Source organism: Symphalangus syndactylus, chromosome 23 (genome assembly GCF_028878055.3).
Source record: "Symphalangus syndactylus isolate Jambi chromosome 23, NHGRI_mSymSyn1-v2.1_pri, whole genome shotgun sequence".
NCBI classification, from domain to species: Eukaryota; Metazoa; Chordata; class Mammalia; order Primates; family Hylobatidae; genus Symphalangus; species Symphalangus syndactylus.
The window spans coordinates 39,575,220-39,601,747 of NC_072445.2; the positions used below are offsets into that span (position 1 = coordinate 39,575,220).

Genomic DNA, 26,528 nt, shown 5'->3' on the forward strand with positions numbered 1-26,528 from the left:
GGCGAAGAGCTAGGGAAAGAGGGAAAACACTAGGGTCGCAGGGTTCAAAATGGCTCCAACCTCTTTTGGTGACGTAGAGAGCAGAACTTGGGTCTGCCCCTCCCTTTTAGTTAAGGGAGCAGAACTGGGATTAGCCCGACATTTGGATAGTACGAACATCGATCTGCGGCGCTGGTGCTAACCCAACTCATTCGGCTGGACGACTCAGCCCTCCCCACATTAGGTGATTTACAGAGCAAAACTGAACTAAAGGCCCACCCCTTTCTTAATGTTGTACACAGAGTAGAACAGGATTGACTTCAACTCCGTTTTAAACCTTCAGAGCAGGAAAGCTCTGGGCTCAACCCTTTCGTGAGTGGTGCAGAAAGGGCAAAGCCCGCCCCTTTTAAGGAGACCCGTGGGGGTTAGACCCGCCCTTTCCTCCTTATAATTTGCCCATCAGAAATAGGGTCTTCTTCCCGGGTTGGACCCCGGGGAGTTTGGGCTTTTCCTACAGTCACTGACCCTCACTGTGACCAAAGGAGCAGAACTAGGTAACGGTCCTCCCAGTACCAATCCTCTTCCCGAGGGCATGTAAACTCCTGCAGGGTAAAGGTGTGGCTAGAGGTGGGACCTTGATAAAAGATCCCATGTGACTCAAGAGTAAGGAAAGATGAGAAGTTAGCAGTTGCGTAAAGAAGGACTGGGGCAGATGAGGATTCAGGAAACTTGAGGTTTAGGAAGGAAAATATTGAGAGGGAAAGGTGGAAATGAAGGAGAGTGAAGTGATGGAATGATCCTAGTAAAGGGATAATGGGAGTGGAGGAAGAGAAGAGGGGGTGGAAAACTAGACACATGGCTACCAAATTAAGGAGGCACCCTCCTTCCAGAGGAATCGGCATTCTTCCTCACTTTTTATTTTTCTAGAAAGCACCCCTGAAGCCAAATTTCCATTGGAAGAAAAGATGTATCCATATTGTACGTTGTGAGAAGGGGTTGTCTCAGCTTGGGCAAGTAAGGAGACTGATAGGAAGGAAGGAGGAAAGAAAAAGTACAGAGGTAAAAGAGCATGGAAAAGGAAAGGGTCAGGGATAAGGCCGAAGAGATCTCTTCTCTTTAAAGGCCAGAGAAGGCAGGTGGAGGGGGGAGCTGGACTGCTGGGAGATAGTGAGGGACAAAGAGCAAAGGAAACCAGACCAGAGGACTGGAGAGTGAGATGGGGTGAGATGGAGTCCTGGAGAGAAAAGGAAGAGAGGTGAACTTAATGTTTGTCATATGGTAGATAGATGCTTGATAAATGTTTAGAATTGAATGGGTACGGGAAAAGGGGTCTTTAAGAATAGTTGGGAGGAATAAGCAGCAGATAACCGGAGTTGAGAAAAAAACAGACCAAGTAAAAGTGGCTTGAGTGGCCGAAGGAGGAATACAGCACCAGGGGATCCAGAGCTGAAAGGGAGTTAGAGAAAAAAAAGATGCAGCTGGAGCCAGAGATGGGGGCAAAGACCGAGGGAGAGCCCTGGGGCGGGGCTCGCAAGAGGACACTGGTAGATGTGGGGAGGAGATGCCTGAGTTTCTGGGAGACGATTGGCAAAACAGGCTGCCCATCACCGCCCTCCACTTCCTGGCCGGCCCCGGAAACCAGCAGGCGTTGGGGAGGGGTGGCGGGGGAATAGCGGCAGCAGCAGCCCCGGCCCTCAGAGAGACAGCAGAAAGGGAGGGAGGGAGGGTGCTGGGGGGACAGCCCCCCACCATTCCTACCGCTATGGGCCCAACCTCCCACTCCCACCTCCCCTCCATCGGCCGGGGCTAGGACACCCCCAAATCCCGTCGCCCCCTTGGCACCGACACCCCGACAGAGACAGAGACACAGCCATCCGCCACCACCGCTGCCGCAGCCTGGCTGGGGAGGGGGCCAGCCCCCCAGGCCCCCTACCCCACTGAGGTGTGGGCGGGAAAGGGATGGGAGGAGGAGGGAAGAGGGTGCTGAAAGCGACTAGGATGAGGGGAAGGGGAGAGATTGGGTCTGGGAGGGCCGACGCGGGGAGAGGGTTGCTGGGGAAAGGAGAGGGGCTGACTGGGAAAGGGTTGCTGGGGATAGGAGAGGGACCTGAGAGGGAGGAAGGATGGAAGAGACACGGGAGGGAGGAGAAATGGAAACCCTTGTGAATTTGGGGCTGGGAGTGTGCACAGGGAATCCTGGAGAGGGAATTCCCTACACCTTTCCCAATTCCTTTTCTTGCCCTTTGACCCCACATGACTCTTGAAGAGTCACGAGGGGAGAAGGCCAGCAGAATTTGCCTCTTAGGAATACCCTTAGGCGCCTCTGTTTCCATCTAGGCACAGGACCTCTTGTTTCTCAGTGGCCTTCCACACTGCTAGACCCTTACTGACACACAAATGCCTTATGGGAGCCATGTTTTCTACATTGAGTCTGTGTGCCTTTGACATGTTTAATGGCTTGTGTGCAACTAGGTTGTCCCAATGCTATCCGTAGGCTGTGTAGAAATGGTGTGTTATTTTCTATCAGAATTGCCCATTCTCCATTCTTGTGTCCATGTCTCACATCCAGTTTTGACATGTTCAAGTACCGCATGTGTGTGAGTTTTCATATATTGCACCTGTTCTATAGTTTCATGTTACTTGCACGTTTTATGTTTTGGCATGTTTATTTCAGCATGTGAAGGTTATATACCTTATTTTGCTTTGACTGACAGGTCCATGGTCCTACCATTTGCAGTAGTCTTCATGTGTAGGATCCCATGGCTTGGCTGAATAGCCCACACTCTCATGTCTGACTGAATTGGCCTGTTTGCTGTTTTCCCAGTCACAGTTCACAGAACACATGTGTATGCACCTTTGCACGATACACTGATGTAACAGGACCATAGAATGTGTGTTATAAATTTGTCATCAGTATATTTTGTGAGCTGTATGCTCATTAAATTGGCCCTCCATTGCATTTCTAAATCCTTGGACTTTTGTTCTCCAAAGAGGGTCACTTAATATCAAATGTTAGAGAAGAAGGTAACTGGGTCTCCAGGTCTGCAAAGAACCATCCCTGCATGCCTTACCTTGGTGACCTCCCTGGCCCATACCTCTCTACACAAACATTATCTTTCCACTGGCTGTGTACAGTCTGTGTCCATGAGCTCAATGCATGTCACAGGGTCAACCCTGCTGTGAACCCCATTGTTGATATTTATTTATGGACATTATCCTCCATTCTTTGCATGTTGGCACACATTTGATGAGAGCAGCATCTTTCCCTGTGGCATGTTGATCCCATTCTGTACATTTCTCTTGTGAGATGACCTCTTCCTGATTATTGTTACTCTGCCTTCATTATGGCCATGTATTGCATGTATCTATTCAGGGTCGGTTACCATTAGGCTTGGTGTGTTCGTTACTTTCTCAGTGACTTTTCTTTTAGTAGTCAGTTCTTCTCAAGAGGATAACTAATTTGTGATCAGAACTGCCATTTCTGTCATTAATTGTGGCTCTGTGGGTGTGTATACAGCCTTAGAATCTGTCCAGCAAGTGTTTATTGAGCACCTACTCCATCTCCTATTGTCCTGGCATTGGAGAGAAGACAGAGTCCCTGTCCTTAAGCTGTTTGCAGCCTAAGGAGGGAAACAAAAATGCCAGTCAACACATAGTGTGTTGTCAAGATCAGTGGTTCTTAAATTCAGGCGCACATCAGACTCACCAGAGGGCTTGTTAAAATACAGATTGCTAGCCAGCCACGATGGCTCACACCTGTAATCCCAACAGTTTGGAAGGCTGAGGCAGGAGGATCACGTGAGGCCAGGAGTTCAAAACCAGCCTGAGTGACAGAGTGAGAAAAAGAGAAATAGATTGCTGGACCTAATGCCCAGAATTTCTGATTCAGTAGATCTGGGGTGAAGTCTGATAATTTGCATTTCTATACTTCGAGACCCACTGATCAAGATAAAAGTGTAATGAAAGCACAGGCCTGGAGGGGTTCGGGCAGCCCTCCAAAAGGTGACACTGAGCTGTGTGAGGCAGGAGAAGAGACGGGCATTCCAGCCAAAGGGAACAGCATGTTCAAGGTGCGGAAGCATGAAAGATCATGGTGTCTGAGGAACTGAAGTGAATCAGTTTGACTGGAACAAAAAAGAGTTTTGTGAGGATGTGGTCGAAGATGTAAGCAGAAGTCAACTTGTCAAGAAGAGCCTTTAGGCAAGACAGGGAAATGCTCTGTGTTTCAGAAAAATTTGTGCTAACAGAAAAATCTCTGTGGTTGCTACGTGGAAGATGGATTGGAGGGAGTTGGGAGCCTACTCCACATAGTTCAGGGGAGAAATGATGCTGCTCTGAACTTGTAGGGGCAGTGGGATGGAGCAGCTCAGAAAGCCTACGGTGTTCCAACTGGCAGGGTCTCCTGTTTCCTCTATTGCCTGTTACCTTCTCGCTTGGCAATAGGCTTACCTTTGAGCATAGCCCTTCCCGTCATGGGAAGACAGTGCCTGTGGCCTCAGTAGGAATGACAGGTATTTGCCTGAACACCCTTTTTGTGAATTGTTACCCTGCCCCCAACAGTGGGGCAGAGTGGAGGAAGGAGGAAGAACCTAGATCGCAGGTTCTATGTTCCTGCCTCTCTTCCTCTTGAGCCCTTTCCTCTCCCAGGGCAAGTGCTGTTAGGTCCCCTTTACTCCATTCCCTCCTTTTTTCACTTCGTGAGGCCTCACACACTGTACCTGCCCAGGCAAAGTGTCACTAGAAGGAAGGGAAAGGGTAGTAGGATTCGTTTGCCTGTCTGGAGGTAGGATTGGTCTTTGTAGCTATTCCAGGTATGTCCATAAGTTTACCTAGGAATGGGGGAGCTGCCTGGGTGGAGAGGGATTTTTCTAGTTACGCATCTACATTCTTTTATCTGTCACTGGGTGTAATTATAAATTTGTGTCTGTGTGTGAACATGTTAGTCTTTGTATGACTGTGTGTCTGTTGGCATTAGTGATACAAACTTTTAATCTTGCCATTTGGCCCCTGGGTATATGGCTGTGAGTGTTCTGTCACAATTACCATATATGCTGTGTGCTGTGTTCGTATATGTATATGCAGTACATACCAGTGTCAGCGTAACAGAGTGGTTAGGAACACAGGCAGCTTAGATTTAACCTAGAAACTGCTGTTTACAGGAGCTGTATGACCTCAGGTAAGTTATTTAGCCTCTCTGGGCCTATTTCCTATAAAATGTAAATAATAATAGTACTTTCTAGACTATCGTATGCATCATTTTAAGAGTTTAACTTAATGTGTAGACCAGTGCTGTTCTACAGAAATATAATGCAAGCCACAATGTAATTTTTTTATGGTAGCCACATTTTTACAAGGCAAAAAGAGTGAAATTAATTTTAGTAATATATTTTCTTGAATCTGATAACATCCAAAAGATTATAATTTCTTTTTTTTTTTTTCTTTTTTGAGACAGAGTCTCACTCTGTTGCCCAGGCTGGAGTGCAGTGGCGTGATCTTGGCTCACTGCAACCTCCGCCTCCCGGGTTCAAGCGATTCTCCTGCCTCAGCCTCCCGAGTAGCTGGGATTACAGGCCTGGCTAATTTTTGTATTTTTATTAGAGACGGGGTTTCACCATGTTGGTCAGGCTGGTCCTGAACTGCTGACCTCGTGATCCGCCCACCTCGGCTTCCCAAAGTGCTGGGATTACAGGCGTGAGCCACCACGCCCGGCCCAAGGTTATAATTTCAAAATGTAGTCAGCATAAAAGATCAATAATGGATACCTTACATTTTGTTTTTTATTCAGTCTTTGAAATCTGATGTGTATTTTGCATTTCCAGCATGTCTCAGTTCAGACTGGCTGTATTTCAAGTGCTCAGGAGCCACATGTAGGTGGTGGCTACTTTCTCGGACAGCACAAGTATAGACCATTATAAGACCCTTACCAGCTACAAGTGTTAGCTATTATTCTTGTTGTCATTTATTATCAGGTATCTGTGAATTGTAGATGTCCGTGTCTTGTGTCTCTTGTCTGAATATATCCGGAGCCTTTGGGAAGAGGGGTGGGAAAGCAGTCCTGAGCTCTGTCTCTACCACCCTCATCCTAGAGAGCCTTCCTGGGAAGGTTTCAATGAGAACCCTGCCCCAGTTTGTGTCTCAGGCCCTTGTCCTCATAGCACCAGCCCCCAACCCTGCCTTCTGTGCCTTGCCTACCCCACTCTCCTCCAGAAACCAGGCTGATTGTGCCTTGCCCCATCCCCTGCAGGTGGCCAGAATGGATTTGTGGCCAGGGGCATGGATGCTGCTGCTGCTGCTCTTCCTGCTGCTGCTCTTCCTGCTGCCCACCCTGTGGTTCTGCAGCCCCAGTGCCAAGTACTTCTTCAAGATGGCCTTCTACAATGGCTGGATCCTCTTCCTGGCTGTGCTCGCCATCCCTGTGTGTGCCGTGCGAGGACGCAACGTCGAGAACATGAAGTGAGGGGCAAGGGGTCTTGGGCAATGAGGGAACTTAAGGGTACAAAGTGAGTAGTGGATTGGGGGAAGGGGGCATGGTGTGTGTAGCAAAGACTGAGAGAGACCAGAGACAGGGAATGGGGAGAGGACTGCAAAGGTGGTCAGAAAGACAGTAGGGTGGGGGGAGCTGAGGTATGCAGATGGACATCAATGGATCCCACTGGGACCCCTTGCCATGACCCCACAGGATCTTGCGTCTAATGCTGCTCCACATCAAATACCTGTACGGGATCCGAGTGGAGGTGCGAGGGGCTCACCACTTCCCTCCCTCGCAGCCCTATGTTGTTGTCTCCAACCACCAGAGCTCTCTCGATCTGCTTGGTGAGACCCCACCACAGGGCACACCTCCCCCAGCCATGCCTCCCCTCCTGGAAGCTTCCCTAGAATATCTTCTCCTAGAGATCTTCAATTCCCCGTCCTCTGGGACATTGCCCCCTTGCCTCCCGCTCAGGCCTTCATTCCCTGGGTAGAACTGCCCTCATAAGCAGGGTACATATACTTTTGGTCACCCTTTCCTTCACTTGGGGCCCCCCCTGCCTAGTCTCCTCCTTCACCTCCAGTCCCTACCAGAGTGGGTGATGATCTGGGTGAGGTGGGTTGCCTTCTGTGACACTCTGCCTCCACCTCGATCCTCACCCACCCCCACCCTGCCCAAGGGATGATGGAAGTACTGCCAGGCCGCTGTGTGCCCATTGCCAAGCGCGAGCTACTGTGGGCTGGCTCTGCCGGGCTGGCCTGCTGGCTGGCAGGAGTCATCTTCATCGACCGGAAGCGCACGGGGGATGCCATCAGTGTCATGTCTGAGGTCGCCCAGACCCTGCTCACCCAGGACGTGAGTCATCCTGGGGAAATGGGGGATTGGAGGGATAGAGAGTAGAACAGTTGTAAATAAACTGATATGCAGGGCCAGTGGGCCTCAAAGATCCCATTGTAACATCACACCTACTCTGACTCCTCCATATGTATTTGTCTTCCTTGACCCTCTTTCTCCCCCAGGTGAGGGTCTGGGTGTTTCCTGAGGGAACGAGAAACCACAATGGCTCCATGCTGCCCTTCAAACGTGGCGCCTTCCATCTTGCAGTGCAGGCCCAGGTGACTACTGCTCCTCGTTCTGCTACTCAGCTGCCAACCCCCACCATTCCCTCATCTCTGGGCAGGGGCTTATTGTAAGAGTCTCTGAAGAGAGCTGTGGACTGACCTGCTTTACCCCTTCCCCAGGTTCCCATTGTCCCCATAGTCATGTCCTCCTACCAAGACTTCTACTGCAAGAAGGAGCGTCGCTTCACCTCGGGTGAGGGCTTTGAGCAGTTCTGGGGTAGGGTGTGTCCAGAGAGGCTGGGAGGACATCCCTGTGAGGCAGGGGGATCATTCAGTGTCAGAGCCATGAGATGTCTACACAGTCATCTAGTCTAACTCCACATCAGCCAATAAGTCTTTACCAAGCACCCACCATACCCTGCCAGATGGGTAGCACTTGGTCCCACCAAGAGAGGCTGTTACTAATCTTAACAGGAAAGATAAGGCCTGTGTGCACAAAGCTGTAATGAATAACATTCATTCAGCAGTAAATGCCAAACCCAGAGGAGGGGGGCTGGAGGGATGCTGAGGAGATGTCTGAACTGGGGATTGGAGAAGGCTTTGTATAGGAGAAGGGCCTCAGAAGTGGCAGCTGGCAAGCCCAGGGGTGGTTGTCCAGGGTTGGGGGAAGAGAACTGAAAGGTTGAGGAAGAGTATCTCTCGGAAGCTGGGCCCCACCTGTGGGCAAAGACCTGGGTGGACAGGCCATGATGGTGCTCCCCTTGCCCCAGGACAATGTCAGGTGCGGGTGCTGCCCCCAGTGCCCACGGAAGGGCTGACACCAGATGACGTCCCAGCTCTGGCTGACAGAGTCCGGCACTCCATGCTCACTGTTTTCCGGGAAATCTCCACTGATGGCCGGGGTGGTGGTGACTATCTGAAGAAGCCTGGGGGTGGTGGGTGAACCCTGGCTGTGAGCTCTCCTCCCATCTGTCCCCATCTTCCTCTCCACACCTACTCACCCAGTGGGCCCTGAAGCAGGGCCAAACCCTCTTCCTTGTCTCCCCTCTCCCCATTTATTCTCCTCTTTGGAATCTTCAACTTCTGAAGTGAATGTGGATACAGCGCCACTCCTGCCCCCTCTTGGCCCCATCCGTGGACTCTTGCCTCGGTGCAGTCTCCACTCTTGACCCCCACCTCCTACTGTCTTGTCTGTGGGACAGTTGCCTCCCCCTCATCTCCAGTGACTCAGCCTACACAAGGGTGGGGAACATTCCATCCCCAGTGGAGTCTCTTCCTGTGTGGTCTTCTCTACCCCTCTACCCCACATTGGCCAGTGGACTCATCCATTCTGTGGAACAATTCCCCCCCACTCCAAAGTCCATGGATTCAATGGACTCATCCATTTGTGAGGAGGACTTCTCGCCCTCTGGCTGGAAGCTGATACCTGGAGCATTCCTCCCAGGCTCATCCTGGGAGCTTTCCTCAGCACCTTCACCTTCCCTCCCAGTGTAGCCTCCCATCAGTGGGGGCTGGACCCTTCTAATTCAGAGGTCTCATGCCTGCCCTTGTCCAGATGCCCAGGGTTGTGCACTCTCTGGGATACCAGTTCAGTCTCCACATTTCTGGTTTTCTGTCCCCATGGTACAGTTCTTCAGTGGACATGACCCCACCCAGCCCCCTGCATCCCTGCTGCACCATCTCCCAGACACAAGGGGAAGAAGCAGACATCAGGTGCTGCACTCACTTCTGACCCCTGGGGAGTTGGGGAAAGGACGAACCCTGGCTGGAGGGGATAGGAGGGCTTTTAATTTATTTCTTTTTCTGTTGAGGCTTCCCCCTCTCTGAGCCAGTTTTCATTTCTTCCTGGTGGCATTAGCCACTCCCTGCCTCTCACTCCAGACCTGTTCCCACAACTGGGGAGGTAGGCTGGGAGCAAAAGGAGAGGGTGGGACCCAGTTTTGCGTGGTTGGTTTTTATTAATTATCTGGATAACAGCAAAAAACTGAAAATAAAGAGAGAGAGAGAGAGATCTGGGTGCTTGGTGGTTGCATTTGTTAAGGAATTGAAGAAGCGGTTCTTGCCCAGGCAACCTGCCCCCAGCCAGAAGACCCAGGGGTGGGCCAAGAACACAGGCTCCCCCTTTCTTCAGCTCTCTGAAGTTTCCATTGTTCATTGCTCTTTGGTGGCTGATAGCCTTATCTGCAGCTCACAGTCGGCCAATCCCAGAGGATTAGTGGGTCCAGTTTCTGTATAAATTAGGGGGCAGGGGTGCTGTAGAGGCTTCTTATCGATGATTGACACCGAGGCCCAGGCTGTTGTCCTCACAGGAGCCTGGTTAATGACATGGCAGACACAGTGGCTGTGGTCAGCCTGGAGTAGACTACACTGCCACTCTCACCAAACAATAAGTGAAACTATTGGGCTGGGGACAGGATTTCAGAAGAGAACGATGGTGAAGTGGAGAGGCATGAGGATAGTGAATGTTGGAGAGGAGCTTGGAGAAAAGAGGGAATGCCTGAATGGGGAGGGGTCTTGGGGAAAGTTGGGGAATAGAAGTCAGGGCGGGAGGAGCGTGAGGACTCACAGGCACCTAGCCTCTCCTCCAGCAGCAGCACCTGGTCGCTGAGAGATTCGATCCGGTCACCCCGGCCCCACAGCTCAGCCACCTGTTCTGGCTGCAGCTCTTCAGGCGGCATGGGCAGAACCGCGCGGACCCAGGCCCCAGCCTGACCGGCCCACTAGAAAGGAAGAGATGCCTCAGGGTATTGACAGTGACGTCTGGCCTCGCCCCACCCACCAGGCTTCACTCACCTGCTCCAGCCGCTCCAGGCGCCCTCGCAGCTCGCGAATCTCCTGCTTCAGAGCGCGCTCATCATTTTCCGCCTCCCGAACTAGGGACAAAGGAGACCAAGAGCGTGACCACTGCCCGAGCCCGGACGCCTGTCCCGAGTCCCCCCCGGTGGCCCGTACTCCTGCCCACTCACCGGCCACGCTGAGTATGCTGGCACTGGTTGGGGGCTCTGGGGACCCCTCTGTGCAGGTGCGCCCGTCCAGGCCTAGCACTAGGTCGTGGGGGCAGCCGCAGGTGAAGCTGCCTGCCGTATTAAAACAACGGTGCGAGCAGAGGGTGATGCTGGTCCTACATTCATCTACGTCTAGTTACCGAAAAAAGGAAGGGGCTGAGAGAGGGGGCGGGGGCAAGCACCTGGGTAGGTGGGGAGGACAAGCTGACTCACCCACATGACAGTGCTTCCCTCCCCAGCCGGGGGCGCACTCGCACTGGTCAGGCCTAACGCAGACGCCTCCGTTCAGGCAAGGCTTGGCGCAGATGGCTGCGGACAGAGGAAGTGGGGTTCAGACTCGAACCGACGACCCATCTCCCCACCTCCGTGGGGCGCGCCTCCCGCAAGGCCCAGCCTCACCTTCACAGGTGAGCGCCCCCGGGTGCCGCTTCTTCCAGCCCTGGCAGCACACTGCATGGGTCTGCTGAACCTCCCGCCTCACCTCCCGCCACATAACGCGGTACGTGGTCCTGGAACACAGCGCCCGGCTCAGGACCCTGAGTACGGGTCCTGGTCGGGGTTCTTGGGGTCCCATCTCCCCATCCCTCACCTGTAAGTGCTGCAGATGCGCCTCCCAGCGCACAAGGTCAGGTAGGGCTTGTACACTGGTTGGCTGTAGGACTCGTTGTAGCGGAGCGGGACCACCAGTGTCTGCTTGGAGCAGACTCCCTGACTGCGTCCATGCCAGAGGATGAGGTGGGAGAGATTGAGTAGGCCAGGCCCTGGCGAGCCAGGAGTCCCACTTCCCTCAAGAGGCTACGGAGGCCCCGCTCTCCCTCCAGATGACAGCCTCTCACCCCCATGCTAAACTTTCAGTTATGTTTTGCCTCCTGTGAAGCCCCACCCCCAACAGAAGGCTCCTGAGAAGAGCTCACCCCGGGCCCAACCCCCTCTGTTGTCACCTCTCTCTGAGGGATCCACCCTTGGCCCCCTCGCCTGATATCAGTAGCAGGAGGAAGGAAAATCCGCCTAAGAGAGTGCACAGCTCAGCCCTGGACCCCATGATTCGCTTTGACGCTGGACCCTACAGGCTGCAGGCAAGAAAAGGTTAATGGATGCCCGTCCCCTCTCCTATTAATTTCTCCAGCACTAGTCCCTCCAAGGGCACTCCGCAGGTGCCCTCTAAGGGAGTCAGGACATTCACTTTTACATACTAGCCACCAGGATTGCCTACACCTGTGTGTACAACCCAATGCTATCCTATCCTTAGCATATCATGATCCATTCAGCATCATAAAAGCTCACACCCCAGCACACTCCCTCCACCTCCCCTCTAACCTACTTACTTCTAATCCCCTCTGCACAACCTGGAGGGACACACAGTCAACCCTCCCCTTATGACCCTCCTGTCTTTTTTTTTTTTTTTTTTTTTTTTTGAGAAGGAGTTTCGCTCTTACTGCCCAGGCTGGAGTGCAATGGCATGTTCTTGCCTCACCGCAACCTCCGCCTCCCGGGTTCAAGTATTCTCCTGCCTCAGCCTCCCAAATAGCTGGGATTACAGGCATGCGCCACCACGCCTGGCTAATTTTGTTTTGTTTCGTTTTGAGATGGAGTCTCACTCTGTCACCCTGGCTGGAGTGCAGTGGTGCGATCTCCGCTTGCTGCAAGCTCCGCCTCCCGGGTTCATGCCATTCTCCTGCCTCAGCCTCCCCAGTACCTGGGACTACAGGCGCCTGCCACCACGCCTGGCTAATTTTGTTTTGTATTTTTAGTAGAGACAGGGTTTCTCCTTGTTGGTCAGGCTGGTCTCGAACTCCCGACCTCAGGTGATCCGCCCACCTTGGCCTCCCAAAGTGCTGGGATTACAGGTGTGAGCCACCGTGCCCGGCCAACCCTCCTGTCTTTAACATGCCCTCTTATAACTTCATACCTTCAAAACCCTAGCTGGTCGGGTGCAGTGGCTCACACCTGTAATCCCAGCACTTTGGGAGGCTGAGGTGGGTGGATCATGAGGTCAGGAGTTCGAGACCAGCCTTGCCAAGATGGTGAAACCCCATCTCTACTAAAAATACAGAAAATTAGCCAGATGCAGTGGTGAGCGCCTGTAATCCCAGCTACTCGGGAGGCTGAGGCAGGAGAATCACTTGAACCCTGGAGGCAGAGGTTGCAGTGAACCAAGATCATGCCACTGCACTCTAGCCTGGGCGACAGAGCAAGACTCCATCTCAAAAAATAAAATAACCCTAGCTATATACCCTCACACCATACACACAAACCAAGCACCTGGAAACTCCACACCTTTCACACACTGCTACTCCCCTCATATACCCACACCATCATATACGTCCTAAATGCACATCCCTTGCTCCAACAAAACACCTCTCAACTCATGCCCACCCTAAGTCTCTGAGTAAACCCCACTCTTTCCCCATTTGAAATTCTCTCCCCACCTGCCTTCCTCTCTCTCTCCATTCCCACCTGGCTTCTTTCTCCTGGGAGGCTTCAGGCAGACCAGCCTCAGCAGAAGCAGCTCAGACTGGTGGGTGGGCCTGGCAGGCTAAGAAGGAGAGGAGGGGCTGGGCCAGAGAGTCCTCCCATTCCTGCCCCCTCCCACAAGCCTCCTCCTTAGCTCCAGCAGGGTCAGCTCAGTAGGGTCAAGTCCCACTACCCTCATCCCCACCCCAGCAAAGGGCTCCCTAGCAGTATCTTTCCAACCCTCGGAGGCCCCTATTTCTGGACTCCCCAAATCAGAAGCTATGAGCTCTGTAACACCACCAGTACCCCCTTGAACCCAACACAGACTAGGGGAGAGTTAGGGGGCAGGGAGAGAACCAGCTGCAGGGAACAAAGCAGTTCTCAGGTTATGGGAGAAAAAGCAAGATCAGCTGAGGAAAGCTAGAAGGGCAAGTCGTCACAAAGGGGCAGGGGGGCAGCCCAGGGCACCAAGGGGAAAACTGCCCCCCTCTCTTGATGACATTTGTTAGGGCTTAGGGGGAACAGAATTGAGTCAGCCACCACCCCCCATGCCAGAGCAGACAGGGCCCAATTGTCTCAGCCAAAATTCCTTCTTTCAAGGAAGAGGAGGCTCATTGTCCAGCCCTACACCCAGCTCTGGCCCACAAAGCTCAAAAGGGGCACAACAAATGCCCACCCTGACCCTCTGCCCCCTCGTCTAGCCTGGGGGTGGCAGGCGCATTCCACCCATGAGGCTGAGGCCCAAACCACTGGAGCCCTGAGCTTAACCCCCCAGTCTTGGGTACTGGGAGAGGAAGAGAATTGTCTTCAGCAGGAAAGAACCCGCAGAGAACCAGGAACCCACAAAGAATGGGCATTGAGAGAGAGCGGAAACACCAAGGGGGTCCCCACCCTAGACCAGGCATCTGGGCACCCAAGCCTCAGTCTCCGTCCCCACCCTCCTTGGGGAGCCAGGTCCCCTCCACCTGGAAATGAGCCAAGTCACACTGAGGAAATGGAACTTTATTTCCATAAATACAGGCATAACACCTATTCAAGGGTAGTTAAAAGAGGGCCTGGGGCCTCAAAGAAACTAGGCTCTCCCAGGGGGGTACTCCAACACTGATCATAGGGACTGGGGGGATCCCCAAACCTGAGATGGGCCTCATAGGCCACAGATATTCCCCAACACTGACACTTCAAGAACGGAACTGTCCCCATAGGGGAGCCTCAGAACCCCACTCTCATGGGTAGTCCCTCTTAGGAGTTGGGAGGGCTGATGACAGGGGACTTTAGAGAAAAAAGGGAACATGGGGAGAAGAGAAGCTAAAAATGTCCTGAGTGGCCTGGAAGGAGACCCCTGTGGTGGGCAGGGAGTGGGTTCTCCACCCATACAGCCAGATACGGAGGAGCAGCAGCAGCAAAAGCAGCCACAAGTTAAAAACATGGTTTCTCACTTCCCAACTTCGGCCTTGAGAGAAAGGGATAGCACGGAGCAATCCCCCAAATGAGAGGACATGAGGTAGGGGAGGCCTGGAATTGTCATTCATGGAGGAGCAGAGGAAGGGGGTTCCGGGAGGCCAAGTCTCTACTAAAACCCCGTCTCTACTAAAAACGGGGGATAATATGGGAGCAATGAGGTGGTCACAGGCACACCAAAGCCTGACATCTGCTTTCCAAGGCCACCACTTGGTCTCTGGACCGAGGAGTTCCTGGGGACCCCTGAATATATCCTCAGGAGAGCCAAGGTTCAATGCAGGTCTCATAAAGGGTACGGTTGGAGTGCCAGGCTGTGTGGGAGATCCCGGCCATTGGACACCTCACTATGGCCCCCCGGGCCAATAGAGTCTTCAACCCAAAAGAATCCCGCAGATAAACCTTCAAGGTGGTCGAAGGGGCGTGGAAGCATGGAAGAGAGACACAAGGAGAGACAAAGTGAGTTACTGCTGGGATCCTGGACCTCCTCCCCACAGGGTGAACCCTTCAGCTCAGGAGTCACAGAGAGGGCTCTGGAATAAGGTGGGACAGCGGCTGGAAGGGGAAGTAATCCCAGGGGGCTCACCAGTTGCTCCTCCATCTCCAGGACCGTCTCATTTGCATCATAGAAACCAAAGAAGCTACAAAGAGATTTGGGGGGAGGTTATCAGAAGAGCTGGAGAAAATCTGGCCGGGCGCAGTGGCACATGCCTATAATTGCAGCACTTTGGGAGGCCAAGGCGGGCAAATCACCAGAGGCCAGGGGTTCGAGACCAGCCTGACCAAAATGGTGAAACCCCATCTCTACTAAAAATACAAAAATTAGCTGGGCATGGTGGCAGATGCCTGTAATCCCAACTACCCAAGAGGCTGAGGCAGGATAATTACTTGAACCCAGGAGGTGGAGGTTGCATTGAGTCAAGATCGTGCCACTGCACTCTGGCCTGGGTGACAGAGTGGGACCCCGTCTCAAAAAGGAAAGGAAATAGAAAAGGAAAAAGGAAAGGAAGAAATCAAGGTGGGCTAAGGTCCCAAAGGAACCCAAGGCCTACCGGGGAGGCAGGTAGCAGGGAGGACACTCAAAAATACCTTACTGGATATAATGTACTTCATGAGGTGATACACTGAAGATACAACCTCACTTCTGTAGAAACCCATCAAAAATGCATTACCGGCCGGGCGAGGTGGCTCACACCTGTAATCCCAGCACTTTGGGAGGCCAAGGCTGGCGGATCACCTGAGGTCAGGAGTTCAAGACCAGCCTGGCCAACATGGTGAAACCCTATCTCTACTAAAAATACAAAATTAACTGGGCGTGGTGGCTCAAGCCTGTAATCCCAGCACTTTGGGAGGCAGAGGCAGGAGAATTGCTTGATTCTGGGAGGTGAAGGTTGCAGTGAGCCGGGATGGCACCACTGCACTCCTGCCTGGATAACATCTCAAAAAAAAAAAAAAAAAAAAAAATATTACCTAAGCATGAGGAAATATCCAACCCACACTGAGGGAAATTCTACACAACAGCTGATCCATATGCTTCAAAAATATCAATGTCATGGACAAAGACTAAAAACCATTCCAGATTAAAAGATACTAAAGAGGCCTGGTGCAGTGGCTCATGCCTGTAATCCCAGCACTTTGGGAGACCAAGGTGGGCAGATCACCTGAGGTCAGCAGTTCGCGACCAGCCTGGCCAACATGGTGAAACCCCGTCTCTACTAAAAATACAAAAATTAGCTGGGTGTGGTGGCATATACCTGTAATCCCAGCTACTCGGGAGGCTGAGGCACACTTGAACTTGGGAGGCAGAGGTTGCAGTGAGCCGAGATCACGCCACCGCACTCCAGCCTGGCAACAGAGTGAGACTTTGTCTCAAAAAAAAGGCCAGGTGTGGTGGCTCATGCCTGTAATCCCAGCACTTTGGGAGACCAAGGTGGGCAGATCACCTGAGGTCAGCAGTTCACGACCAGCCTGGCCAACATGGAGAAACCCCGTCTCTACTAAAAATACAAAATTAGTTGGGCATGGTGGCGGGCGCCTATAATCCCAGCTGCTTGGGAGGCTAAGGCAGGAGAATCACTTGAACCTGGCAGGCAGAGGTTGCAGTGGGCCGAGATTTGCCACTGCACTCCAGCCTGGGCAACAAGAGCAAAACTCCAACTCAAAAAAAAAAAAAAAGATACTAAAGAGACATAACAAGATCATGCAACTCAAGATCCTGATTTGGATCTTCCACTGTATATTTTTTTCTATAAGGACAGTTGGAAAAATTTGAATAATCTGTGAGCGCATATTCAGGGAAATTGAATCTATATTTGTATTTAAATATAACATTAACATATAAATAAATGTATATATATTTAGAGAAAAAAGATATTAATGTAAACATGACAAAATGTTAACATTTGCGAAATCTAGGTGAGGAGTATAAATGACTGCTTTTTGCTATTTTGGTAACTTTTTTTTTTTTTTTGAGACAGGGTCTTACTCTGTCACCCAGGCAGGAGTGCAATGGCAAGATCTCGGCTCACTGCAGCCTTGACCTCATAGACTCAAGCGATTCTCGAACCTCAGCCTCCTTAGTAGCTAGGACTACAAGGGCACACCACCACGCCCAGCTAATTTTGTATTTTAGGTAAAGACAGGGTTTTGCCATGTTGCCCAGGCTGGTCTCTAACCCCTGGGCTCATGCCTCAGCCTCCCAAAGTGCTAGGATTACAGGCACAAACTTTTCTTAAGTATGAAATTATTTCAAAATAAAAAGGTCTTAAAATCTTTTTTTTCTTTTTTTTTTTGACACAGAGTCTTGCTCTGTCGCCCAGGCTGGAGTGCAGTGGCACCCTGTCGGCTCATTGCAACCTCCACCTCCTGGTTTCAGGCAGTTCTCCTGCCTCAGCCTCCCGAGTAGCTGGAACTACAGGCGTGCGCCACCACGCCCGGCTAATTTTTTTGTATTTTTAGTAGAGATGGGGTTTCTCCACGTTGGCCAGCTGTTCTCAACTCCTGACCTCTGGTGATCCACCCGCCTCAGCTTCCCAAAGTGCTGGGATTATAGGCGTGAGCCACCGCGCCCAGCCAGATGGAGTTAAAATCTTTTAATTTAAAAATAGGCCGGGCGCGGTGGCTCACGCTTGTAATCCCAGCACTTTGGGAGGCCGAGGCGGGCGGATCACGAGGTCAGGAGATCGAGACCACGGTGAAACCCCGTCTCTACTAAAAATACAAAAAAAAAAATTAGCCGGGCGTGGTGGCGGGCGCCTGTAGTCCCAGCTACTCGGAGAGGCTGAGGCAGGAGAATGGCGTGAACCCGGGAGGCGGAGCTTGCAGTGAGCCGAGAGCTTGCAGTGAGCGCCACTGCACTCCAGCCTGGGCGACAGAGCAAGACTCTGTCTCAAAAAAAAAAAAAAAAATATTGGCCGGGCAAGGCCGGGCGCGTGGGCTCACGCCTATAATCCTAGCACTTTGGGAGGCCGAGGCGGGTGGATCACGAGGTCAGGAGATCGAGACCATTCTGGCTAACACAGTGAAACCCCATCTCTACTAAAAATACAAAAAAATTAGCCGGGCGTGGTGGCGGGTGCCTGTAGTCCCAGCGACTTGGGAGGCTGAGGCAGGAGAATGGTGTGAACCCAGGAGGCAGAGCTTGCAGTGAGCCGAGATCACACCACTGCACTCCAGCCTGGGCGACCGAGCAAGACTCCAACCAAGCGAGACTCCAAAAATATATATATCTATATATATAGATATAGATATATAGGCTAGGCACGGTGGCTCACGCCTGTAATCCCAACACTTTGGGAGGCCGAAGCAGGCAGATCACAAGGTCAGGAGATCGAGACCATCCTGGCTAACACAGTGAAACCCCGTCTCTACTAAAAATACTAAAAATTAGCCAGGCATGTGGTGGGCGCCTGTAGTCCCAGCCACTTGGGAGGTGAGGCAGGAGAATGGCTTGAACCCAGGAGGCAGAGGTTGCAGTGAGCCGAGATTGTGCTATTACACTCTAGCCTGGGCGACAAGAGCAAAACTCTGTCTCAAAAAAAAAAAAAAGAAACAGTGACTTGGAACATTAAAAATGTTATATAACCATGAGCTATCACTATCATTCATAGGGTTGTGGTAGATGTGAAATGACATGATGTATATAAAACTCATCACTTACTATTATATTATTACAATATTGTAAGGGATGTCCTGCCTTCACTGAAAACCGTCCAGTGCCTTCCCATCTCACTCAGAATTAAAAAAAAAAATCAAAAGCCTGGTTACCAGGACTGTCGGGAAATAGGGATGAGAATATATATATATATATATTTTTTTTTTTTTTTTTGAGATGGAGTTTCGCTCGTTGCCCAGGCTGGAGTGCAATGGCGCAATCTTGGCTCACCGCAACCTCTGCCCCCCAGGTTCAAGCGATTCTCCTGCCTCAGCCTCCCAAGTAGCTGGGATTACAGGCATGCATCACCACACCCAGCTAGTTTTGTATTTTTAGTACAGATGAGGTTTCTCCATGTTGGTCGGGCTAGTCTCAAACTCCCGACCTCAGGTGATCCACTGCCTCAGGCTCCCAAAATGCTGGGATTACAGGCGTGAGCCACCACACCTGTTCTATTTTTTAATGGTTATACAGTTTCAGTTTGGAGAAAAAGAAGTTCTGGAGATGGATGGTGCTGATGGGTGATGGTTTTACAACCATGTGAGTATACTTAATGCCACAAAACTGTACATTTTTAAATGGTTAAAATGGCAATTTTATGTTATGTATATTTTATCACAAAAAAGAAAAGAAAAAAATATCAAGGGCCTTACCTTGGCCTGCTAAGGTTTGACATGCCTGGTCCCCTGCTACCACTTTTAGCTCCTCTCCTGTCCTCTCCCCAGCTCCTTGTGCACTAGCCATGCTGGCCTCTTTATTCCTCACACGTGCCTCAGGGCCTTTGCAGGTGTTATACCTTCTCCCTGGGGGGTTCTTCCACCCAGAGTACAACTCCCTCCTTCACTTCCTTCAGTCTCTAATTGAATGGTGACTCTTCCAGGAGGACTTCTTCGGCCACTATTGAAACTAGGCCCCGGTCATCCTCTAATCCTTTCCCCTGCTTATATATTACCTGACATATATATTTGTATATATGTATCAGCTGTCTTACAAACTAGAATATAAGCTACATAACATTAGGGACTTCTCTTTTATTTACCACTGCATCCCCAGGGCCCAGAACAAGCCTGCGCCCATAATGTTGAATAAATATTTGTTGAGCGATTCAAGTAGCTCAGGTGACATTACAGATTACACATGGTGACCTATAACACAGGCAAGCACATAGTACCACGGAGCCATGGATTTTTTTCTAAGGAATAGGATGGAGGGGACAAAGCTGGAGGCTGTTATAATAGTCCAGGTAAGTAAAGAGGTGGTAGGAAATGTGATAAAATGGTATAGAACTACACACACACATTGAACCAATGTGAATTTCCTGGTTTTGATATTGTGCTATAATTACATAGGATGCAACCACTGGGGGAAGCTGGGTGAAGGGCCTCTCTATACTATCTTTGCAATTTCCTAGGAATCTGTAAGAATTTCAAAATTTAAAGTTTTTATAAAGTGGGGGAGGGGTTGATAGGGATACAGAGGAGAAGAGTCAGCAGGACTTAGTGATTGGCTTGATACAAGGGGTTGGGATATGACTCCCATGTTTTGGTCTTGGGTGACATGATAGGGGAGGAGCACTAACTGAACAGTGGAAGGAGCAGGCCAGTTTAGGCATGAGATAAAGACCAATTGGGGTTGGGGGATATCTTTAGCCAATCTTCAGGCCACACAATCCCTTATTACCTGGACTGCCAGGGAGTAATAACACCATCATCAGGGCCCCCAATCAGCACCAGGTGACCCACACGAAGAAAGTTCTTCCGCCATACTGTAGGATGAGAAGAAGAGAGGCTGAGTCAGTCACAGGGGTCAGGCCAGGTTGGAGAGGGAGACATAGGGAGTCAAAGAAGCAGAAAAAGTGACACAGGTAGGAGCCTGAATTCTCACCTGTGGCATTGGGATGGTCTCTTTCCCCATTGATCAGGGCCAGGAAGCTGCTGGCATTGAGGTACAAGTCATCGTGGTGGGGATCTGGGTACAAATGGCAGTTAGAAAAAGAAGCAGAAAAGGGAGGCAAGACTGGTGGTGAAAAGCCCCATAAGGAAGCTGCAGCAATAGTCAAGGTGGATAGTAATAAAATAGTAGTGATAATGTGGGCCAGGTGCGGTGGCTCACGCCTGTAATCCCAGCACTTTGGGAGGTCGAGGCAGGTGGATCACTTGAAGTCAGGAGTTTAAGACCAGCCTGACTAACATGGTGAAACCCTGTCTCTACTAAAAATACAAAAGTTAGCCAGGCGTGGTGGTGCATGCCTGTAATCCCAGCTACTCGGGGGCTGGAATCACTTGAACCCAGGAGGTGGAGGTTACGGTGAGCCGAGACAGCACCACTGCACTCCATCCTGGGAGACACAGTGAGACTCCATCTCAAAATAATAATAGTAGTGATAACAACTGTAAACATAGTAACAAGTACTTTTTTTTTTGAGACGAAATCTCACCCTGTCACCCAGGCTGAAGTGCAGTGGCACGATCTCCGCTCACTGCAACCTCTGCCTCCCGGGTTCAAGCAATTGTCCTGACTCAGCATCCCGAGTAGCTGGGATTACAAGCGTGTGCCCACATTCAGCTAATTTTTTTTGTATTTTTAGTAGAGATGGGGTTTCACCATGTTGGCCAGGCTGGTCTCGAACTCCTGACCTCAGGTGATCCGCCCACCTCCACCTCCCAAGATGTTGGGATTACAGGTGTGAGCCACCACACCTGGCAATAGCAAGTACTTCTATCTAACATCTACTATATGAGCCAGGTACTATTCAAAGTACGTTGCATTCATTTATTTATTTAATCCTTACAACCACTTGGTGAAGTACATGCTATAATATTTTACAGATAAGGAAAACTGAGTAACAGAATGGTTAAGTAACTTGCCCAAAGGCACCCAATACAGTCAAGATTCAAACCCAAGTATTCTGGCCCCATGGTCTGGTCTAGAGGTTGGCAAACTGTGACCAAAGGGCCAAATCCAGCCTGCTGCTTGTTTTTGTAAATGAAGTTTTATTGGAACACAGGCACATTCATTCACATATGGTACATGGCTGCTTTCACACTACAACAGCAGAATTGAGGAGTTGTGAAACAGACTATATGTCCTACAAAGTCAAAAATATTTACTCTCTGGCCCTTTATAGACAAGGTTTGCTGACTCCCGCATCAGACTAAACCTTCTAAGGCAATAAGGTGACACACTTAAAACATTCTGGGCCAGGTGCAACGGTTCACACCTGTAATCCCAGCACTTTGGGAGGCCGAGTCGAGTGGATCACCTGAGGTCAGGAGTTGGAGACGAACCTGGCCAACACGGCGAAACTCCATCTCTACTTAAAATACAAAACTTAGCTGGGCATGATGGCGCCTGCCTGTAATCCCAGCTACTAGGGGGACGGAGGCAGGAGGATCGCTTGAACCTGAGAGGCGGAGGTTGCAGTGAGCCGAGATGGTGCACTGCACTCCAGCCTGGGCAACAGAACAAGACTCCGTCTCAAAAAAAAAAAAAAATTCTGAACAGAGCCTGTTCAAATAGCTCAATAAATGTAAGTTATCTTTATTGTCATCACTGCTATTGGTTGTAGCAGAGGTGGAAGCAACTGACCTGATCCATGGAAGCCCCAGTTCAGCATCCCCACTCACCATGCCAGTAGTTGCAGATGGAGAATTCCTGGCCCCAGGGGCTATAGCAGATCCGATAGAGGTTAGACCGCATGGAGGTGGGGAACAGCCACTTCAAGTAGTCCGTGTCTGGCAAGAGAATGGCAGTGCTAAGTGACCATAAACCTCTGTTCCCCCAAAACTCAGGGCATTCTATGGAGTCTAGTGCCCACTCACCTCCATACTGTCCCATCTGTGGAGAGGAGAGAGAGATGAAAGAATCCACATTGTGATCATCCATGACAGAAAGCAGAGCCCGGCACACAAGGCCCCCTGTAGGCAGAACACCACATTGGGCAGGCACTTAAGGACAGCAAAGCCAGCAGCACCCCCCCACCCCCACCACACACACACACACACACACACAGACACACACTGTACATAAAGGAGACTGAGGCTTACGGAAGGCAGGCACACCCTGTGCCAAAAGGTCACACATCATATAAGTGACTGAGCCCGAATTAGATGCTGGGCCTCCTGCCTCTAATTCTAGGATGTTTTTACCTGCCCCATTAGTCCTTATGTCCAAGAACCATGGGTAACAGGAAGCAAAGGAGCAGCAGTGTAGGGAGCCTCCCTCCCATTCAAGACAGAGATGAGACCCAGGTGCTGAGGGAAGTCAGAAAGGAAGGGCTCAGGTACCAGGGTTGTGCCTGGAGCAATGTGTTTCAGAAAAAGGGACACTAGGAAGTGTCCCTCAGATAAGGATCAAGCCTCAGATAGGGCTTAGGAGTTAGGGGCAGGGGAGTCGCCTACCCTGCGAGTAGCAGATGAGATGCACCCCTTGAGGGGCCTTTGCCATGATGGGGACCACAGCCTCTCGGAACCCTTGCACCTGTTCCCACAGGGGTCGCAAGCTCTCTCTCCCATCGAAGAGATCGAGCACTGTCACCACAGTCCCGGGGTGTGTCTGTGGGAAGGGGGCAATGCAGCCACCGGGGATAGGCTAAGAAGCTCCCACACGCCACCCCCTGGCCCGCGTCCACAGGTCTGTTGTACCCTGCTAGAACCAGGGATCCCGTCCCCCAACTCTCCCCCACGCCAGCAACAGCTCCCTGAGGAACTGGGCAGGCCCAGAGGGGTGGCTTTCAGTTCCCCGCTCTCCCTCCCCTGCCACAGTAGACGCCTCTAACGCCCTGCACCCAGGTGTCCCCTGTCAGACCTCATTGATGTATTCCAGCAGGTGGCGGAAGCTGTACGAGCTGTCGAAGAGCCCATGCACCACGATGACCGGCTTGTAGGACGCGCGGTGGGGCGCGGGAGCTGCAAGCAGCAGCAGCGGCAGGAAAGGCAACAGGAGCAGGACCCACACCGCGGGGAGCCGCTGCCCCCAGAGCCCCAGCATGCTCCCGCCTGAGAAAGGGGTGATAATGGCATGTGAGGGAGATGGCAACACCCTCCTTCCTCGGAACAGACGCCCGGCAATCAAGCCACCTCCTCTCGCTCCCACACCAGGTCCGTGTCACAAAATAGCCTACTTTTAACTTATTCCAGCCCTCTCCCTACAAACACACCCCCCCACCACGTTGACGCACCAACGCGCACCCGAAGTCCCGCCCCCAACTCAGCGTTCGGGGGACTTGTTCTCTAGGTCCAGGATCTTCCTAATGCATCGCCCCAGCCATGAACAACGCGGAGTTCTTTAATACCCCTGAGCAGCAGCCCAGGCCCCTTGAAGAGTGCAAACTCCCACCTGGCCTGGGTCCGTAGGCCTCGCTCCACCCGCCGTTTACTTATCCCAAGTCCGGAACCCACGGTGGGGGGCGAAGGGTGAGGAAAGAGAGCGCAGGGGAATGACGGAAGGGAGGGGGAAGGGCGGGCTGCTTGGGGTCGCGCAAATCCGTCACGTCCGGGGCTTTCTCTGGCAACCGCGCGAGCGTTCCCCGCAACACAGACCCAGGACAGGAGGGGCAATGGAATATTCCATTGCGCCCTAGGTGCTGGGGAGGAAATAGGCGGAGCGATCCATTTAGGCCAGTGGGGAGAGGAAAAAGCAGCAAACATATTCTGGGAATGGAAAGAAGGCCTCTCCAGGCTTCGTTGCCCCCAGCGACCCAAAGGTCCGATTTCCCCGCCTTGATTCTCCCCACTTCCCAATACAGGCGTCTGGCTCCGCAGCAGAACACGAAGTTTTCATTACCCAAGGGGCGGCCAGGGGGCGGACCAGGGAAAGGTAGTCCTCTGCATTTTGCCGTGTGCTGGGTGAGTGGCAGGGTGGCCTGGAGGGCTGATGCCAGCCCAGGCGTGCCCCTCAACACCCACCCCCACCCCACCCTCCAGTCTGCCCCAGGTCAGCGACTTACAACTCTTCATTCTGAAGTGCGTGTAGTGCCCCTGTCTCCAGAGACGCGGAGAGTCCTCGAGGCCCCTTGAGCTAAGTGCAGCCTGGCCCAGTTTCTCCTGCCCTACTCTACTCCCCTCCCTATAAGCGACCCACCCTCAAGGGGTGGAGGGCGCGTAGGGATGCGCTGACTCATGCCCGCGTAATTTCGACCAGTCTTTCAACCTGAGCGACCCCCAGAATCTGGCTGTCTGAGTTATCTGTGGGTGGCTCCCTACCGAAACCCCCAGGCGCCCCACCTCTCCGCCTGTGACCCCTACCCGACACACTAGTGCCTCAGGGCTTTTACTTAGCATTTAAAGACGTTTCTCTAGAGATAAGGATTTCTCAGCATGTCTGAGCCCCTCTCTCTGTTTACAAGGTCATTGCTTGGTCTAAATTTGTCTCAATCAAACCATTTTTGCGCTCAGAATGGTGTAGAGTGACGATGGGGTGGCGGTAAGGGGTTGACGGCTCACGCGAACGCCTAAGTGACCAGAACGACTGGTGTGAAGCCGTGATCTGACTCTGGAGCCTGGGACTGGTTTCAGCGAGAGCCTCTATACTGCTCTGTAGTTTCCACTAGGGCATGGACGAAAAGGGACGCAGCCGGGAAAGCGACTGCCCCAGGTGGGGGCTGGGGGGACGTAAGAGAAGAATAATGATTATCTGGCTGTGTTTTTGTTTAAAAAAAAAAAAACAAAACTGGTGTAAATCTCCATAGACTTCCTATCCTCGCTCCCTTCACCCACCCACGCGCTCCCAAGATGCAATAAGCAAATAAGACTAATAACGCTGTACCGCAGGTGGACTCAGGAGGTGGAGATGCGTCTTGGTAGGAGGTGGTGGGTGGGAGTAGGGGGGGTTTAGGGAATGGATCTGAACATTGACTGGCCCAGAGACTCTAAGCAGCCTCAAAAGCAAAGGGAAAGTGGGGGAACAAGCACACATTACCAACAGAGCTGCCAGAAATGAGCAGTTAAGTCATACCCCCTACCCCCTCCAAAACAGCTTCAGCTCTTTAGTCCTGGACGAAGAAGGTATGTATGCACACCGCCCAAACTCTCTCTCTCTTTTCCCTCCAAGGCCCAGCTCCCCCTGATTTACAGACCTGGGCCTCCCTCTTTACTGCTAGGTTGGCAGGTTCACCATACCCTGGGAACTTTTCAGACCATCGCAGTTCTGAACTCTGCGCAATTCTCTCTCACACACAAGTATTTATCTCTTCTAAGGAGGAGACAACTGGGGCTAAGGATTTGGGAGAAGACCCTGGCACCTTGCAGGGAGCTAAGAGAGGGAGACGACCTGCCTCTGGAGGCACCTGGGTTATTAACTCCACTGAGAACCTGTTCACTTCCTCCCACAATACAATCACTAAGTGAGTCTTGGAGGGGGAGACTCCAGAGAGTTCTCTCTCCCTCCTTCCTTTCCTTAGTCCCACCCGCCTCGCCTGGTCTAGCCTCCGTGTTTCCATGACAACTTCAAAGGAGCCCAAACTGGGGGCTTGAATGCCGGGGTGAGAGGAGGAGAGGTGGTCCGAGAGCAGAGAGAGCCGAGTGGGAAACGTCTGAAGCGCTCGCCCTCCCTCGCCTCGGTCCCTTTAAGCTCCCCCCCTCCCCGCTCTCCCTCCGCCCGCCCCCCCACCTCCCCCCCCACCCCCCGCCGCTGCCTTCATCTCTCCATCTCTGCGCTGCTGCCGGCTGCGCCATCCAGCACCTAGACTCCAGCACCGGCCAAGGACCCCCACTCCGGCTGCAGGGACCCTGTCCCAGAGAGACCGCAGTCATGTCATCCGAAAAGTCAGGTAAAAACAATAACAAAACCTCCCACCCCCTCCACTGTCTCCAGACTCTCCATCCCCCTTGCCCCAACCCCCTCCCTTACCCCTCCTCAGCTGTGGTTCTATTTCATTCCCCTTCTCTCCAGCTCTCAACACTCTCCCAGTCCCCCTCCTCTTCCTATCTCCCCCGTTCTCTTCCTTTCCTCTT

At 51.9% G+C, this 26,528-nt stretch overlaps 4 protein-coding genes across 13 annotated transcripts in view; 2 read left to right on the forward strand and 2 right to left on the reverse strand.

The window, feature by feature from the left end:
* AGPAT1 (1-acylglycerol-3-phosphate O-acyltransferase 1) lies at positions 1-9,518 on the forward strand. Of its 3 annotated transcripts, none has more exons than XM_055264753.2 (7): positions 1-223; positions 6,224-6,432; positions 6,659-6,792; positions 7,128-7,303; positions 7,468-7,563; positions 7,690-7,762; positions 8,280-9,518. In XM_055264753.2, the coding sequence occupies exons 2-7, from the start codon at positions 6,233-6,235 to the stop codon at positions 8,450-8,452; spliced, it is 852 nt and encodes a 283-aa protein (XP_055120728.1). In that variant the 5' UTR covers positions 1-223; positions 6,224-6,232; the 3' UTR covers positions 8,453-9,518. The 3 variants fall into 3 exon arrangements, with proteins under 3 accessions (XP_055120728.1, XP_055120729.1, XP_055120727.1); XM_055264754.2 differs by lacking the exon at positions 1-223 and adding an exon at positions 514-533; XM_055264752.2 differs by lacking the exon at positions 1-223 and adding an exon at positions 1,790-1,921.
* On the reverse strand, positions 9,448-13,049 carry EGFL8 (EGF like domain multiple 8). 3 transcript variants are annotated; one of them, XM_055264748.2, is made up of 8 exons: positions 12,972-13,049; positions 11,456-11,584; positions 11,104-11,226; positions 10,914-11,023; positions 10,728-10,823; positions 10,476-10,646; positions 10,303-10,382; positions 9,448-10,229 (listed from the first exon to the last, which is right to left on the reverse strand). In XM_055264748.2, the coding sequence occupies exons 2-8, from the start codon at positions 11,554-11,556 to the stop codon at positions 9,906-9,908; spliced, it is 1,005 nt and encodes a 334-aa protein (XP_055120723.1). In that variant the 5' UTR covers positions 11,557-11,584; positions 12,972-13,049; the 3' UTR covers positions 9,448-9,905. The 3 variants fall into 3 exon arrangements, with proteins under 3 accessions (XP_055120723.1, XP_055120724.1, XP_063489299.1); XM_055264749.2 differs by lacking the exon at positions 12,972-13,049 and having other exon boundaries at positions 9,448-9,822; positions 10,076-10,229; positions 11,456-12,653; XM_063633229.1 differs by lacking the exon at positions 12,972-13,049 and having other exon boundaries at positions 11,456-12,657.
* Positions 12,742-24,608, reverse strand: PPT2 (palmitoyl-protein thioesterase 2). 2 transcript variants are annotated; one of them, XM_055264742.2, is made up of 9 exons: positions 24,524-24,608; positions 23,383-23,573; positions 22,977-23,130; positions 22,398-22,493; positions 22,203-22,310; positions 20,461-20,544; positions 20,257-20,341; positions 15,010-15,064; positions 12,742-13,050 (listed from the first exon to the last, which is right to left on the reverse strand). In XM_055264742.2, exons 1-9 carry the CDS (start codon positions 24,531-24,533, stop codon positions 12,892-12,894), a joined length of 942 nt encoding a protein of 313 aa, XP_055120717.1. In that variant the 5' UTR covers positions 24,534-24,608; the 3' UTR covers positions 12,742-12,891. The 2 variants fall into 2 exon arrangements, with proteins under 2 accessions (XP_055120717.1, XP_055120718.1); XM_055264743.2 differs by lacking the exon at positions 12,742-13,050 and adding an exon at positions 13,956-14,825.
* PRRT1 (proline rich transmembrane protein 1) overlaps positions 23,461-26,528 on the forward strand; it is a 6,309-nt gene continuing 3,241 nt past the window's right edge. Inside the window, exons 1-2 of one of the 5 annotated variants that reach the window (XM_063633225.1) lie at positions 23,461-23,675; positions 25,976-26,344. In XM_063633225.1, coding sequence (XP_063489295.1) covers positions 26,326-26,344 — 19 coding nt within the window. In that variant the 5' untranslated portion in view covers positions 23,461-23,675; positions 25,976-26,325. Of the gene's footprint in view, positions 23,676-24,141; positions 24,423-25,035; positions 25,171-25,494; positions 26,345-26,528 lie in introns of those variants that run through there. The other 4 variants (XM_063633228.1, XM_063633227.1, XM_063633226.1 and 1 more) reach the window with 4 other exon arrangements.

Excerpts from the sequence above, each read along its gene's own strand:
- AGPAT1 (XM_055264753.2), top strand. The coding sequence starts at position 6,233 with ATGGATTTGTGGCCAGGGGCATGGATGCTGCTGCTGCTGCTCTTCCTG. Across the intron at positions 6,433-6,658 it reads CGCAACGTCGAGAACATGAA|GATCTTGCGTCTAATGCTGC; the intron begins GTGAGGGGCAAG and ends ATGACCCCACAG. Across the intron at positions 6,793-7,127 it reads GAGCTCTCTCGATCTGCTTG|GGATGATGGAAGTACTGCCA; the intron begins GTGAGACCCCAC and ends ACCCTGCCCAAG.
- PPT2 (XM_055264742.2), bottom strand. Across the intron at positions 20,545-22,202 it reads CATCTGCAACTACTGGCATG|ATCCCCACCACGATGACTTG; the intron begins GTGAGTGGGGAT and ends ATTTGTACCCAG. Across the intron at positions 15,065-20,256 it reads ATTACTCCCTGGCAGTCCAG|CTTCTTTGGTTTCTATGATG; the intron begins GTAATAAGGGAT and ends ATCTCTTTGTAG.
- EGFL8 (XM_055264748.2), bottom strand. The coding sequence starts at position 11,556 with ATGGGGTCCAGGGCTGAGCTGTGCACTCTCTTAGGCGGATTTTCCTTC. Across the intron at positions 11,227-11,455 it reads GGTGGATCCCTCAGAGAGAG|TCAGGGAGTCTGCTCCAAGC; the intron begins GTGACAACAGAG and ends GCATGGACGCAG. Across the intron at positions 10,230-10,302 it reads GCCTGGAGCGGCTGGAGCAG|TGGGCCGGTCAGGCTGGGGC; the intron begins GTGAGTGAAGCC and ends CTTCCTTTCTAG.